General features: G+C 43.3%; 1 protein-coding gene across 1 annotated transcript; it reads right to left on the bottom strand.

Moving 5' to 3' along the window:
* Window positions 1-15577: 15577 nt before the first annotated feature.
* LOC120981479 (serine/threonine-protein kinase pim-1-like) lies at window positions 15578-16296 on the bottom strand. The gene is given in 3 exon segments (XM_040411019.1): window positions 15578-15960; window positions 15962-16032; window positions 16035-16296. Coding segments are annotated over 3 exon segments (618 nt in total). The 3' UTR covers window positions 15578-15675.
* Window positions 16297-16935: the final 639 nt, after the last annotated feature.

Here is a 16935-nt window from a genome sequence, read left to right as displayed (position 1 = left end):
CTTTTATTTTTTTGTGGTGCAGGTAGCACACAATTTTTTTTTTTTTTTTTTTTTTTTTATTTTTTTTTTTTTTTTTCAAATCTTAACTATTATAAACCTTACAATTTTTTTTATTTATTTTTTTTCCCCCCCAATACACTACCATGGTGCGTCCTCCCTCACCGCCTCCACCCCGTAACAAGACGGAGCGATGAAGAGGACTAGAGAGCTGGAGAGAGCGGAGGAAGCTCTAGGGGCTCCAATCTCCCCAAATTTTATGCCATTTTGACTCTATTTCTTTGCTTATATAAAATATATTGATATCTCTTATTAGTGTTTATCAAATTTAACCATATATTCATACTGGGAGCATCTCGCACGAACAAAGATCGCGCTATTAACAATCTGGCCAGAAACCTTATCTTATACAGAAGGTTTTTTTTTTTTTTTTATCCTGCTGGCACCCCACCTTGGCAAGATTACTCAGTACCCAACAGTCAGCATTAAATGGTATCCATACATTCAGCTTTCCCTCTGAACAAAACCAAAAGGTAGGCAAATAATCCGCATTAGGAGTATCACCCCTCGGGCAGTTGGAATCACTCTGAATACCACATCTCTTAAGCCAAAGAGGTGTAACATAGAGTCTATGCAAAATATTAAACTGCACCACAACGTGATTGAAATTATGTGAAACCACTTTTAAATCCTCAAGTACCTCTTCCCTGTCATCTAGAGAAGTCATTGCACATTCATTTTGCCAAGCCCTCTGTCCTGGAGAAAAGGGTATCTACAAATCGTGCTCTAATTATATTTCTGTAAAGTTGGGAAATCTTCATCCTATGCTCCAAATTCCCTATCAAATCATTAAACTGTGTAGAAGGGTGTATTTCAAACCTATCTTTTTTTTGTTACTGTAGGTAACGAAACCATGTTAATTTCTGTGTTCTTTTTGTGATAATACCGTAAATGAAACTTCAGTGACTGTCTCAGCAGATTTTTGTTTTCAGGCCACTGCTACGGGCAATGAAGATTTTTGTTTAAATACCTCGTTCAGATGTTCCTCTATCTCCACCCCATATCCTTTTCTGACCCTCTTCTGTGTTACATATATAATCTGGAGCATCAGTGTGTTTTACAATCTCAGATATGGATTTGACCTCATCCCAATTCCATGTTGTATGTGTGCCTATTATACCATCCAGGATAAGCCTTAAATCTTCCTGTGTAGTTTCTCCCTTGACAGGCTTTCTTTAGGTATGTAATAGTCCCCAGTGGGGTTATGGAAGGTTTGGGACAGTATTTAATAATTTTGTTGAGGTCTTCTATATCAATGTTTTTTTTTTTTTCTAAGTGGTGTCCTACTGTCAGAAATGGAGCAGTCATTTGGACTTCCTCCTTTAGTTCATCCTCATTGTCTTTCTTTTTGTCTTTGCTGCGTGTGTCATAGCCAGTCTTAGTAGGCCGTGTCGGCAGCCGTACAATGCTCTATCCTACTTTTTGCAAATTCCGGGCCTGTTTGCATTTTAGGTTTGTATTTTTCTCTCGGGTTTAATGGTATAACTGCTGTTATCGCATCTTCTTCATCTTGGGTCAGAACTGGGTACAGAGGTATTATTGTAAGGTGGAGGGGGTTTCTGACTTTTCTTTGTTCCCACCTCCTGCTCGATTTCATGTAAGGTCCTATCATTTTTGGTCTTAAGTTTCTATACGTTATATACCGCTGTATGGTGATCCTTGTATGATGTTATCATATGATACTGCTGTATACTGACTCTGCATTTTTGAATGAAAGACAATGCATTGTTTTAAAATAAGATTCTTTTATTTGATCAATAAATAAGATTTGATTTAAAAAATATTGTCAATAAAATGGTACCAGAAGACCAGATTCACCCAAAGATGTCCATTGAGAAATATGGTGGACTCCTCCCATCTCCCCATGTATAGGTTAGCAAAACTCGGTGCGAATCTGGTCCCCATAGCGGTACCCCATGTCTATAAATAGAAACGTTCCTCAAATTAAAAAAAAATGTGTTCCAGGATAAATAAAATGATCTTGCATTATGTTGATGACTTAAATATACAATACATTTTACAAATAGCAGTAGAAAAGCCCAGTTTATTGAACAGTACATTTAATGTCCTTAAAAGTTAAGAGTAATAAAAATATTAGCACATTATAGGTTCAGGATATACATGAATACATTTCTTATACATTTTAAATCCCAGTATACATAGTATCAATCATTCCAGCCATCACAATTTTTTGAGAATAAATTTAAATTTTCACATTGCCTTGACTATAAAGATATATAAAATCAGAATTAGTAAGTTTTAGAACCATCATACTTGTATAAATAGATGAATGTACACTCCAGAATAACTTCTTTATAGGCTTCTGTAAGGAAATTTGGACCCTTTGCTATGGTATCCCTGATACCGGACTTCGGTGGTCAGCTTGGGTTAAGTCTTATCTGGCGGCAGGAGAATTAACTTGTCAGATATAACACCAACACGTGTCTTTTCAAATTCACTCTAATTTTATTGTCCTTTTAGTTCAGCCTTTTATAAGGCAGAGAGTATAATTTACCTAGTAACAGCATTAACCAATCATGTGTAGACACATATAGGCTAGTAAACATTAAGCCGGAATGACCTTATAAGGCGTGACTGTCTTCACTAGGAATTTAGGAATTTCAAGAAACTGTCCAAGATGAGAGATTCCTAAATTCCAGTGGGGGAACTTGAAACAGTGCATGAACAAGATGCTATCACAATACATATTGTTAGAACAGACAAAATGGAGTCACATATATCCCTTCAATCCCCTCTTAGAACCTTATATATTTTATATTATATGGTTCTTTCTCTTTTCTCCCTTAGTTTGTTTGTAAGCCTTTTAGATATTCTTAATATCCTTCAGGAGTATAATCCTCAGGCTTTGAGGTTGTGTTTGCCACATCCATCTCTACCGAAGTATAGAGGAACGTTGGGTGTACCCCCTCTTTCGGCCACTTTTTGACATATGGCAAGAAGGGAGGGCACACACTGTAGACAATAGACACACTATTGCAGCGACCACGGCGAGTGCCACTCCTAAGACATACCTTATTTGACCAAAGTCAGGTATCCAGCCAAAAAGTCGCCAGAGGGCCGGTAGAAGTCGCCAAGCTGATTATGAAGACCTCACAAGGCTCTTGTATGAGACCTTGTGTGGTTACAGCCATAGGATTGTAGCCATGGAGGCCGAGCTGAGAAGTCTGCGGGAGTGTGTGGCGCAGTTTTCTCAGCCGGGCCCGCTACAAACCTATTGGCCATCAGTTAATCAGCTGGTGGCGGACTTCACGCCCGACCAGGTGCTGGAGTTCAGACGTAGGGTGGAGGATGCGGTGTGGGATTTGAGACACCGCACAACCTCCTCACCCCTTCCAACCTCCTCACCCCTTCCAACCTCCTCACCCCTTCCAACCTCCTCACCCCTTCCAACTGTTCTCTCTCTCCTCCTAACTATTTTCAACCAACTTTCACCACTCCTTCTTCGCTGGCTCGTGCAACTCCTTCCCCCAATCCCCCATCCCGGTTGCATACTCCCGCTGTCTCTCCTCCCACATCGCACATTTCTATGTCCACCAGAACATACGAAGGTGGAGAGGGATCAAGCCATGCACTGCCTTCCACCCCCCAACCTCCTCAAAATCCTCAATACCGGGATTTGTAATTTTGGTTTTATTTTTATATTAATGTTTTATTGTGTCGCTCTACAGGCGGGGGGAGAGGGTGTGTTGGATAAAGGCCTGACATGCTCTCCCACCGCTTGGGGAGCCAGCCAATGATAGTGTCTACTCATGGGATAAGGTTTTTTTTTTTTAATTATTTAAATTATTTATAAAGAAACGCCATACTACTATATTAATTTGAAAAAGTTAAACTTTATTGAAAATTTTTTCTCGAACAAACAGGAAAATATTTCAATATTATACATTCTGGTCCTGCCACTGTAAACGTCCAGCATCTGAGCTAAAGTAGGCAGCAAATGAATCGCGCATGGCGGACACCGCCACAGTACCACGTGGTCCAAAAGTTGCAATACTTGCCATTTGGCTGTCATTGATTATTCGCTCAATGGCGGGTTCTTTAGTCCGTAGGAAATTGAAGTACAACCCCACACTTTACCACTTCGTCTATAGTTTTGATCTTCAACTGAATAGGTTTTGCAAACACTCTCCATTTAGAAACAAGGATCCCAAAGGTGCACTCGACCATTCTTCGTGCCCTTGTTAATCGATAATTGAAAATGCGTTTGGTGACATCCAATCCACGGCTTGAGTAAGGTTTTATCAGGTTTCCAGACATTTGGAAAGCTTCATCACCCACCAATACGTATGGCAGTGGTGGACTGTTGGTTCCAGGCATAGGTTCAGGAAGTGGAAAGTCAAATTGTCTATTGTACACGCTCCGTCCCATGAAAGAGTTTTTGAAAATCATGGAATCATTGGTGCGGCCATATGCACCAATATCAACTGCCACAAACCGGTACTCAGCATCAGCGATGGCCATTAAAACAATTGAAAAATTTTTTTATAATTAAATTATGTTCCGGTACCTGGCGGCTTTTATTATACGGATATGTTTTCCGTCCACTGCGCCGACACAATGCGGAAATTGACACACCTCGTAAAAAAAAATCTCAATTTGTAGCCATCTCTGCTGATTGGGAGTAGGTATCAACTCCTCATGCATTTGCTCCCATAAAACTTGACACGTTTCTTTTACAATTGTTGAAATCGTTGAAATTCCAAGCCGGAAATTATAGTGTAGCGAGGTGAAACTGTCACCAGTAGCCAGAAAGCTGATTTAAAAAATATATATATATATTGATTATTAATTTTAAATACATAAAAATTAAATATTATGGATTTGTCAAATTTGATCTCGCCTGAATGACTATAATTATCAAAAATATCCTTTTATGAGTAAAATTTTTCTATACTTGAAAGGAACAATATAATTACTCAAAGTAATATTTTTATAAGATACGGACAGATTAGTATAGCTGCTATAAAAATTATAACTGAAATATAAATACTAAACACATATAAATAATTAAAATTAATATATCTATATGTCATTATCTTACCGGATGGTCAACAGGAGTCGTTCTGTTGGTGACACACTCCTGCGGAAAAACGTATCCATTCTTGCCAGTCTCGGTGATACTCTGTCTAGGAGGTCATCAAAGGTAGCCATATTCATACGGAAATAGTTATTAAATTTTTCGGGATAATGACGTAATTCCGGTTACAGGACTTCAAATGCTCCTTCAGTAATCCGTGCTGATGATATTGGATTAACCCAATACGGACGACGGCGACGTCTATCTCGCTCTTGTTTCCTCCATCTTGAAACCAAGATCAGGGCTTTGAAAGCAAACTCTTGTTCAGGCATCATCCTGGATGACAATCCTAAGCAGAATCTGAGCTAGTCACCTAGGTTTATTTTTGAGGACTTTGTCCCAGTTAGTTAGGCCTATGGCCTCTCTTAGTTGGCTAAATGTAGCTTTTTTGAAGTTTTAGTATTTTTGTTCCTCCCTGTAGAAACGCTCTTTTGAATGATAATTGGAAGGTTATTACTTTATGGTCACTATTTCCCAGGTGTCCTCTCCCCCCCCCCCCAACCTGCACATCTGTTGTTCTGTCAGGCCTATTGGTTAATACTAAGTCCAGTATGGCCGTCCCTCTAGTTGGGTCCTGAACCAGTTGGGAGAGGTAATGGTCTTTGGTTATTGCCAAGAACCTGTTTCCTTTTGAGATATAAAAGTTTCAGTTTCCCAGTCTATATCTGGGTAGTTGAAGTCCCCCATAATAACCACCTCATTATGATTTGCCGCCTTGTCTATCTCGTTTAGTAGCAGATTTTCTGTGGACTCTGGTATATTAGGTGGTTTATAGTAAACTCCTATTAGTAACTTTATTCTTGTTTTTAGCTCCATGTATCTCTACCCACAGTGACTCCACATGTTCATGTCCCTCACTTATATCTTCACCGAGTGTGGGCTTTAGACAGGACTTTACATAAAGGCAGACCACTCCCCCTCTCCGGTTTGGTGATCCTTTCTAAACAGACTGTAACCTTGTACATTAACTGCCCAGTCATAGCTATCATCCAGCCATGTCTCAGTTCTTCCCACTGTGTCATAGTCCTCCTCACACATCACTAATTCCAGCTCCCCAGTTTTATTAGTCAGGCATTTGAGAGGTTTGTGTATTTTTTACCCTACACCTTTCCTTCTGAACTGTTCTAGTCCCTCCTTCTATTCCTCCCGCAGTCCCACTACCTTGCCCCCGGTCTCTATCTGCACTATCTTCCCCTCCTATAATGTAATTTCCCTCCCCCCCACAGTCCCTAGTTTAAACACTCCTCCAACCATCTAGCCATCTTTTTTCCCAGCACAGCTGCCCCTTCCCCATTGAGGTCCAGCCTGTCCCTACGATGGAGCCTGTAGTTGATAGAGAAGTCGGCCCAGTTCTCCAGGAACCCAAACCCCTACTTCCTACACCAGTTATTGAACCACTTGTTAATCTCCCTAATCTCCCGCTGCCTTTCTTGTCTGGCCCGTGGTACAGGCAGTATTTCGGAAAATACTACCTTTTTGAGGTCCTTGCCTTAAGCTTTTAACCAAAATCACTAAAATCATTTTTAAGGACTCTCCACCTAACTCTAAATTTGTCATTGGTTCTGATATGGACCATGACCACTGGATCTTCTCCAGCCCCTCCCAGCAATCTGTCAACCCGATCCGCGATGTGTTGAACTCTAGCGCCAGGAATACAGCACACTGTTCGGCGATCACGGTCTTTGTGACAGATTGCCCTATCTGTTCCCCTAATAATTGAGTCTCCCACTACCAGCACCTGTCTGGCCTGCCCTGCTCTCCTGGTTCCCTGCTTACTGGAGCTGACATTCCCCTGACTGGCAGAGGAAGTGTCCGGCTGCAGCAGTGCTGTCCCTGGACTGACATCCCCCTCATCTGCCAAATGTGCAAACTTGTTGGAGTGCGTCAGATCAGGGCTAGCCTCCCTGGCACTCTTCCTTCTACCTCGCTTCCTAGCTGTTACCCAGCTAGCTACCTCACTTTCCTCAGCCTCCTGTCACCCTCCCCCTCATCTACCCCAAAGAGTGCTTGCTCGGTGAGAAGCAAACTCTTTTGCAAATTGTCAATGCCTCTCAATGTTGTAACTTGCCCGTTTAGAGACTCTATTTGCGATTCCATACGGATAATTTGCTCACATCTTGAACAAAGATATACACCCTCGAACGGCTGTTCCAGGACTGCATACATCATGCAAGATGTGCACTGGACTGCATTTTCAATTGTGCAACACATACTAAATGGGGATTACAACAGTAAAAAAGTAAATATGATTTAGAATTAGACCCTGTCTGCTGTGGTTGAACTACCTAGAATTAAGCAAACAACACACAAGGAAATTATCGCCAACCTTAGTTTCCAACTCCTTTTTTTTCTTTTTTAACTCCACTTAATAAGCCCACTAGGTAGAGCAAGCCTCAGGAAGAGCACGCTCTAGAGAGTCTAGTGGTTCAATTTATAGCACCTGGTTGCCCTGGCCACTCCCCTTAATCCAAGCAGAGAAAAAAAATGGGTTTAAATGGCAGTACTAAAATGCAAAAACGTAACTTTCAAGGATCTCTGCTTCAAACACCACTCAGCCACCTGCAATCACAAGAGCTCTAAAGTGTTGCAATTAGCACAAAACCTGTCCAGGTTTGCTGGATCACCTAGTGATTTTGGCATGGTTGTAGGCCCAACATTTTGATAAATCAGGGCCTAAGTGTTTCTAATTGTTTAAAATAGGCTTGTGCATCAAAGATGCAATGTAAGTAGTGGATCAGCACACATTAGGACACTACTAGGTGACACAAGCTGAATTATTTTACTCACTAAGGATTGCAGATTTTTGCATCCTCTATCACGATTGGCGTGACATCACATACGTGACACAGAGGGAGGGAACGAGGAAGGCCTTGCCCAAGTGAGAGGGAAGGTGGTGACCCCTGACTCACCTTGCGGCTGGCACCTGGCTGCCCTGACGTCCCTAGACGGGTTCCTCACCCGTACGCCGATCACGTGCCTAAAACCCTGGCTTTCCCTGAGCTGAGCCCTAGATAGTGAACAGGGCGGTGGGAACACTAGTCCGCACCACTAGCTCTAAAGGAAAACACCAAGGGGAGGACAAACAATACAGACTCAACATATAATCCCAGGTGGGCGACAACAGGAGACAACAAGAAGCCCAACAGGGATCCGGAGGGTAGCACTCTGGAACGACAACCAGGATTCACAACTCCAGTGGGTCAGTATAGAAGTCCAGGCAGGAAGCTCTATAACTGGCAACTAGAGAAGTGTGAGGGGAGAATATAAGGAGGTTGGGAGTGGCAGACAAGAAACAGCTGAGGAGGAGAAGCTACGGACCCCTGAGTGAGACAAAAAGGATAGCAAGGTAAACACAGAAAACAATCACTAAGAAACAACGTGATCTTTAGATATAGAGCGTGCAGCCACCCGCTGCGACTTCCTGACCCCGGGTATAACTGAGTCAGACGTGGCTCTTGATACCCTCGTGACAGTACCCCCCCTTTCACGAGGGGCCTCCGGACACTCAGGACCAGGTCTCTCCGGATGAGAGGCATGGAAAGCCTGAATTAACCTGTTGGCGTTTACCTCTGACGCTGGAACCCACATTCTTTCCTCGGGACCGTAACCCCTCCAATGCACCAGATACTGAAGAGAGTGGCGGACCCAACGAGAATCAACAATTCTGGCTATTTGAAACTCCAGATTACCATCCACAATAACAGGAGGAGGTGGCAGCGATGATGGTTCTAGAGGTGGAACATACTTCTTGAGTAACGCTTTATGGAAGACGTTATGGATCTTTAAAAGTCTGAGGTAGCTCCAGGCGAAAAGCCACAGGGTTAATGACTGCTACTATTTTATAAGGACCAATGAACCTAGGGCCCAGTTTCCAAGAGGGAACCTTCAACTTAATATTCCTAGTAGACAACCACACATAGTCATTCACTCCTAGGTCCGGACCTGGCGACCATTTCTTATCGGCCATGCATTTATATTTACCACTCATCTTTTTCAAGTTAGCTTGCACCTTCTGCCATACCGATGAAAGAGATGAAGAAAACATTTCCTCTTCGGGAACCCCAGAAGACCCCCCCTCTTTGAAAGTACAAAATTGGGGATGAAAACCGTATGCACCAAGGAAAGGTGACTTGCCAGTGGACTCCTGATAATGATTATTTATGGCAAACTCAGCTAACGGTAAATATGATGACCACAACTCTTGGTTTTCAGACACAAAACACCTTAAATATGTTTTTAGGTTTTGGTTGGTACGCTCAGTCTGTCCATTCGACTGAGGATGGAAAGCTGAGGAAAAGGACAAGTGTACCCCCAAACGGGAACAAAAAGCTTTCCAAAACTTAGAAATAAACTGGGTTCCCCGATCCGAAACCACATCGGAAGGGACCCCGTGAAGCTTCACTATTTCACTGATAAACACCTGAGCAAGAGTCTTAGCATTAGGAAGTGCGGGTAGCGCAATAAAGTGTACCATTTTGCTAAACCTGTCTACTACTACCAAGATAACTGTTTTACCCGCAGACAGCGGTAAGTCAGTAATGAAATCCATTGACAGATGAGTCCATGGCCTATTGGGGATGAAAAGTGGCAATAAAGACCCTGCTGGACGTGTATGAGAGACTTTCGCGTGTGCACAAGTAGAGCAAGTAGACACGAAATCCATTACATCCTGACGCAACCTTGGCCACCAAAAACGACGAGATAATAGCTCCAAGGTTGCTTTACTACCCGGGTGCCCAGCAAGTGCCGAATTATGATCTTTTAATAATTCAAGACGCAGGTTTAACTGTACAAACAATTTCTCTGAGGGGCAAGAGGCCGGGGCGTCCCCCTGGGCCTCTAACACCTTTCCCTCTAGAACAGAGTGTACAGCAGAGACAACCACTCCTCTTTGTAAAATAGGTACCGGATCACTAACATTACCCCCTCCAGGGAAACTACGAGATAATGCGTCTGCCTTGGTATTTTTTGCCCCAGGACGATAGGTGATTACAAAGTTAAATCTGGTAAAGAATAGCGACCACCTAGCTTGTCTAGGGGTGAGACGCTTAGCCGATTCTAGGTACAGAAGGTTTTTGTGATCCGTAATCACCGTGACGGGGTGGATTGCTCCCTCTAAGAAGTGACGCCACTCTTCAAGCGCCAGCTTAATCGCCAACAGTTCCCTATTTCCAATATCATAGTTCTTCTCTGCAGAAGATCATTTTTTGGAAAAGAAAGCGCAAGGACGCCATTTGCCAGGAGACGGACCCTGAGACAATACAGCCCCCACGCCCACCTCTGATGCATCTACCTCAACAATAAAAGGCTGGGAGACATCAGGTTGAATTAGAACAGGTGCCGAGGTAAACCTCTCTTTTAGAGAGGAAAATGCATTTTTAGCGGCGTCAGACCATTTGGAAAAATCAGTCCCCTTCCTAGTCATGTCGGTAAGGGGTTTAACGATCACTGAATAATTTTTAATGAACTTTCTATAGAAATTTGCGAAACCCAAAAACCATTGTAGGGCTTTAAGGTTCTCAGGAAGATCCCAATCTAAAATTGCCTGGACCTTCCCAGGATCCATACGGAAACCTGAAGCAGATAATAGATATCCCAGGAACTGTATTTCCTGAACGGCGAAGACACATTTTTCAATTTTCGCATATAATTTATTCGTCCGTAGGACCTGCAGTACTTGCCTGACATGCACCTCATGTGTTTTCAGATCAGCCGAATAAATTAAGATATCATCTAGGTATATGACTACAAACCTGCCGATGAGATGACTAAAAATATCATTAACGAAATGTTGGAAGACAGCAGGGGCATTGGTCAGACCGAAAGGCATAACTAGATTTTCATAATGCCCCTCAGGGGTGTTAAAAGCTGACTTCCACTCATCCCCTTCCTTGATACGAATCAGATTGTAGGCCCCCCTAAGATCAAGTTTGGAGAACCACCTAGCACCCGCAATCTGATTAAAAAGGTCAGGAATGAGAGGAAGAGGGTATGGGTCTCGGATGGTTATCCGGTTTAGCTCACGGAAATCTAGGCAAGGACGCAGGCCCCCATCTTTCTTTTTAACAAAGAAAAACCCTGCAGCCACGGGTGAAGAGGGTCTGATGTGTCCCTTAGCCAGACTCTCGGAGATATAATCTTTCATGGCTTGTCTCTCGGGACCCGAAAGATTATACAACCTGGACTTGGGTAATTTTGCACCGGGAATCAGGTTAACCGGGCAATCATAAGGACGATGAGGTGGTAGCTTCTGACAACCCTTTTCAGAAAAAACGTCCTCAAAGTCCGAAATAAATGTAGGTAGAGAAGCTATGGAGGCGATTAAGCAATTGTTATTTAAGCAATTCTCTCTGCAATGCTCAGTCCACTCCAATATCTCCCTGGCCTACCAATCCACCACTGGATTGTGCGCTACCAACCAGGGAAGACCCAATACCACAGGAGAGGGAAGGCCCTCCAGAACGTAACATGAAAGACACTCATTATGGTGGTCCCCTACCCGAAGGTGTAAATTATGAACAACGTGGGTGAGGTTTCTCTGAGACAGAGGAGCAGAATCTATAGCGAATACGGGAATAGGTCTCTGCAGCGTACAGAGAGACAAACCCATAGTGCGGGCAAAATGGGCATCTATCAAATTTACCCCTGCTCCACTAGCTAGAAAAAAAGAAATAGACTCCGTCTGAACACCAAAAACAATAACCGCTGGTAACACAAATTGAGATGTTCGTATGGAGGAAACGTATACCCCCCCGGCTGACATCCTCCGCACAGCCTGGGGTTAGTAGTTTTCCGACGGTCTTTTGTTTTTGAGAAAGGAGGGACAGACATTAATGAAATGACCCTTCCCCCCCCCCCCCCCCACAGAAAAAACAACCCCCCCCCCCCCCCCCCACGGCGAACCTCAGGAGGACGGACCTGACGAGAAGTTCCGCCTAGCTGCATAGGCTCATCTAAGTCAGTACAGACTAACTGTTGCTTGGGAGAGGCGACCAATTGCTCAGGAATTTTCGATCTCTCCCTAAGACGTCTATCTATTCTGATAGAGAGGGACATAACAGCATCAAGGGAAAGGGGGGTCTCATACAGCGCCAGTGCATCCTTAACCCTTTCAGATAACCCAGAGCAGAACTGACTCCTGAGAGCCGGGTCGTTCCACTGAGTATCCGTAGCCCACCTACGGAACTCTGAGCAATATTCCTCTGCTGACCGATTTCCCTGTAAGAGTCTCCGTAACTTCGACTCAGCCAGGGCGACTCGGTCAGGGTCATCATATATGAGACCCAAAGCCCCAAAAAATCCCTCCACTGACCGGAGAGCCTGGGAACCAGGGGGTAACGAGAACGCCCAGGATTGTGGATCCCCCTGAAGCAGGGAAATGACAATCCCTACCCGCTGTTCTTCATTACCTGAGGAGTAAGGGCGCAACTTAAAATATAAATTGCAGGCCTCACGGAACGTCGCAAATTTGTCCCTTCCCCCAGAAAATCTGTCAGGAAGAACAACCTTGGGTTCTGTAACAACCTGGTTACCCATAGCAACTGCTGTGCGTGCGGTCTGCTGCATTTGCTGCTGTTGTTGGAGGACAGACACCTTCAATCCTGCCACCTCCAAAGACAGGTCTTGAAGCTGTTTTGCCAAGGCAGCAATAGGATCCATATTGGATTCTAAGTAGAGAAAAAAAACAACAAAAAATTTATTTTTATTTTTTTTCTCAAAGTAAGGGCCAGTTATAATATCACGATCGGCGTGACTATCACATACGTGACACAGAGGGAGGGAACGAGGAAGGCCCTGCCCAAGTGAGAGGGAAGGTGGTGACCCCTGACTCACCTTGCGGCTGGCACCTGGCTGCCCTGACGTCCCTAGACGGGTTCCTCACCCGTACGCCGATCACGTGCCTAAAACCCTGGCTTTCCCTGAGCTGAGCCCTAGATAGTGAACAGGGCGGTGGGAACACTAGTCCGCACCACTAGCTCTAAAGGAAAACACCAAGGGGAGGACAAACAATACAGACTCAACATATAATCCCAGGTGGGCGACAACAGGAGACAACAAGAAGCCCAACAGGGATCCGGAGGGTAGCACTCTGGAACGACAACCAGGATTCACAACTCCAGTGGGTCAGTATAGAAGTCCAGGCAGGAAGCTCTATAACTGGCAACTAGAGAAGTGTGAGGGGAGAATATAAGGAGGTTGGGAGTGGCAGACAAGAAACAGCTGAGGAGGAGAAGCTACGGATCCCTGAGTGAGACAAAAAGGATAGCAAGGTAAACACAGAAAACGATCACTAAGAAACAACGTGATCTTTAGATATAGAGCGTGCAGCCACCCGCTGCGACTTCCTGACCCCGGGTATAACTGAGTCAGACGTGGCTCTTGATACCCTCGTGACACTCTATTTGTAAAGCACCTGACAATAGGTAGTGGAATGTTTGCTCTGTTTTCTAAGCAGGTGGGGGAGGGGTACATCCTTCTGCCTTTATACATACACACACCTGAAATGCTACTTACATCGAGTAGTCCCCCAGAAAGAGCATAGGCCCTGATTTATCAAAGGTGAAAGGCCTAAATTTTGTCCAAATGACTAGGTGGTCTAGCAAACCTGAACAGGATTTCTAAAGTTGTGCCATTAATTAGTGCACAGCTCTTTACAAAACCTGTCCAGGTTTGCTGGATCACCTAGTCATTTGGACTAAATTTGGTCCTACCGGCTTTAGTAAATCTAGGCCTAATTTGTTTTAAAAAATACATGTAAAAAAAGACAAGAACACAAACCCTTATTAAATGTACTTTTTATTTTTAAGCCCAAAAAATATTAGTTTAACATGACAGGGTTCGTTTGAACATTTTGCTTTCTAAATAAAGCTACCACAAGATCAGACACCTTAATGGTGGAGGATGGTCTTTTATGCATACTATCTAATAATTGACAATCTTTATCTGTTTATCTTCAAGGTAAATTTGTTTTAAATAACTTTTTTGAAAAAATATATGCAATTATTTTACAAAGAAAATTGACAAGTGCGACATATATTTGAACGCAGTCCATCTTAAAAAAAAAAAAAAAAAAAAAAAAAAAGAATTACTTTTTCCCTATCCTCATGTGGTCTGCCCCTTCCCCTGTGAAAGATTTCCTTGTGACACCATAGTCAAATAACAGTTCATGTCCCGCATGGATGTCTCTTAAAGCAGTAAAAAGTATGTAGGGGTTTGGGTCCCCCTCAAAGTATTTGATGATCGGCTTTACGTTTGGATTTTTTCTCGAGTCATCTTCCTTCCCATAGTTGATTCCATTTCTGGGTGGCAAAGGGCAGGGGACATTTTGGGCATCAATACAAACCCTTATTTTCCCTGTCGTTGAAAAATAATAAATAACCCAATTCTTCATCACTTCTTGCTGACATCATGTCTTCTCCTCTCTTCACAGGTATAATTAGTACGTGATAGTCGCAAACAAAATCTCCTTTCCTTTTTTGTAGAAAAACGCTTAATTTATTAAATAACAGCATCTGTACATCATATACAGCAAGATATATAGGAGTGGAAATGGTGTGGACCCTTCATGTAATACACAAGTATTTACTCTTTCAACAAAAGGCCTTCAGGCCCTAACAAACAGCCATCACAAAATGGAAGACCTCCAAGAATTGGAAGTGTTACCAATAGCAACCAATCAGCTTCCGGCTCTCATCTCCCTGTCATGGGCTCGGAAATGAAGGGAATGTTCGGACGCGTTGCTCTGTGCAGCTCATCTCCAAGTCTTATCAGTACCAGTGTTAATACCTGAGAGCCATAGCAACCAATCAGATTGCACCTCACATGTCTCCAGCCCAGGTTGGGAAGTGAAACAACCAATCTGATTGGTTGCTACTCATAACTCCTCCATTTTGTGTCTGGCTTAAGTAAAGAACTGGCAACGAGCCTTTTATACTAACAATGCAGACGTAAAGATTCTTTAAAAGCACAAGCATCTTCACAGTTCTCATAAATGGAAACGTAAATTACGCCGATTTTCAGTCTGCGCACCGTGGTTCTTTAAGGAATAGACTGACAATGTGGATCTCGAGAACCATTTCTTGTGCGTCTGTAGTGTCTTGGTCACCTAATAAAAAAAGGCGTCTTTTCTTCATAAAAATGGCGCAATGTAAGCGACTAGGTAATAATGAGCTCTGCTTTTACAAAATATCCTGTTACTGACTCCCAGGAGAACTGTCCTGTAAAACCCAGGAGCTTCAATAAACATGGTTTTCCCTGTTTGCACAACCTGAGTCACGGCAGGGTGTACCTGGCACTGTCCAACGGGCGGCCATTACAGGACATCCTGTCAGTGTCAACAATTTCTCAAATTAAATTTGTCCTTCGGAGCTGACGTTCCTCTCCCCAGACCCACAGATGGCACTCAGAAACCCAGCACCTGCCATCCAGAAGCCTGGCGGTGGCCATTTAGCAATTGGCTGGTATACAGAGCCCTCTAGTGACCAGACTCATGTATAGCAGGTCGCCTATTGAGTCTCAGATTACGTTTGCGGCATTACGTACGCACTTTTCATCCAGGGATGCTGAAGGATCTGCTCCAGAGAGGGATGCTTCAAGGGGCAAATGGATTAGCACCAGTGTATTAAATTTTCACATTCTGGAGAAACTTTGGTTCTGAAGACGACTTGAGCCTGGACGATGTCTTGGTTTCGCTCGAATGGGATGTCCCAGCAAACCATGTTATACAGGAGGATGCCCAGAGACCACACCGCGGCCAGCACCGCCTTGTACCTACGAAATGCAACCCATTCTGGGTGGCTGTATACTCCTAGTGCCGTCAAGACTACTGTAGGTGGAATCATGGAGCAAAGCCCCCGAGCTGAAGTCAATCAGATTCTTCCCGTCTGGGTGTCGAGCAGGATGTTTTCATCTTTGAGGTCTCTGTGGGTGACCCCTTGGGCGTGACAGTGCACCATGGCATCCACCACCTGGCGGAAGAGTATGCGTGCCCAGTCTTCTTTCAGGGGACCTTGCACGGAGATTAACTCAAACAGGTCCTGGCAGTTCTCCGGCATCTCCAGCACCAGCAGGTAGCTGTCGGAGGTCTCAAACCAATCCAGGAGGTCGATCATGCCATGGTGGCCTTTCACCTTCAGCATCATTTTTTGTTTTTTGTGGTGCAGGTAACACACAAAATGCATATATTTTTTTTATTTTTTTTTTAATCTTAACCAATATTATAAAAACATATAAATCTTAAATCTATTATTTTTTTATTTATTTATTTATTTATTTTTTTTCCCCAAACAAAGTAAACTCCCAATCCCCTACCATGGTGCGTCCTCACTCACCGCCTCCACCCTGTAACAAGACGGGGGAGAGATGAAGAGGACTAGAGAGCTGGAGAGTACAGAGGAAGCTCTAGGGGCTCCAATCTCCCCAAAATTCTAAGCCATTTTGACACTATTTCTTTGCTTATATAAAATATATTCATATCTCTTATTAGTGTTTATCAAATTTAACCAAGTCATTGCACATTCATTTTGCCAAGCCCTCTGTCCTGGAGAAAAGGTACCTACAAATCGTGCTCTAATTATTTTTCTGTAAAGTTGGGAAATCTTCATCCTATGCTCCAAATTCCTTTATCAAATCATTAAACTGTGTAGAAGGGTGTATTTCAAACCTATCTTTTTTTTTTTTATAATTAAAAGTGCCGATCTTAACTGTAGGTAACAAAACCATGTTAATTTCTGTGTTTTTTTTCTTTTTGTGATAATACCGTAAATGAAACTAGATCGCCA

Source organism: Bufo bufo, chromosome 11 (genome assembly GCF_905171765.1).
Source record: "Bufo bufo chromosome 11, aBufBuf1.1, whole genome shotgun sequence".
NCBI lineage: Eukaryota > Metazoa > Chordata > Amphibia > Anura > Bufonidae > Bufo > Bufo bufo.
The sequence above is the reverse complement of the archived record's forward strand: the minus strand, read 5'-3'. Positions and strand labels throughout refer to the sequence as shown.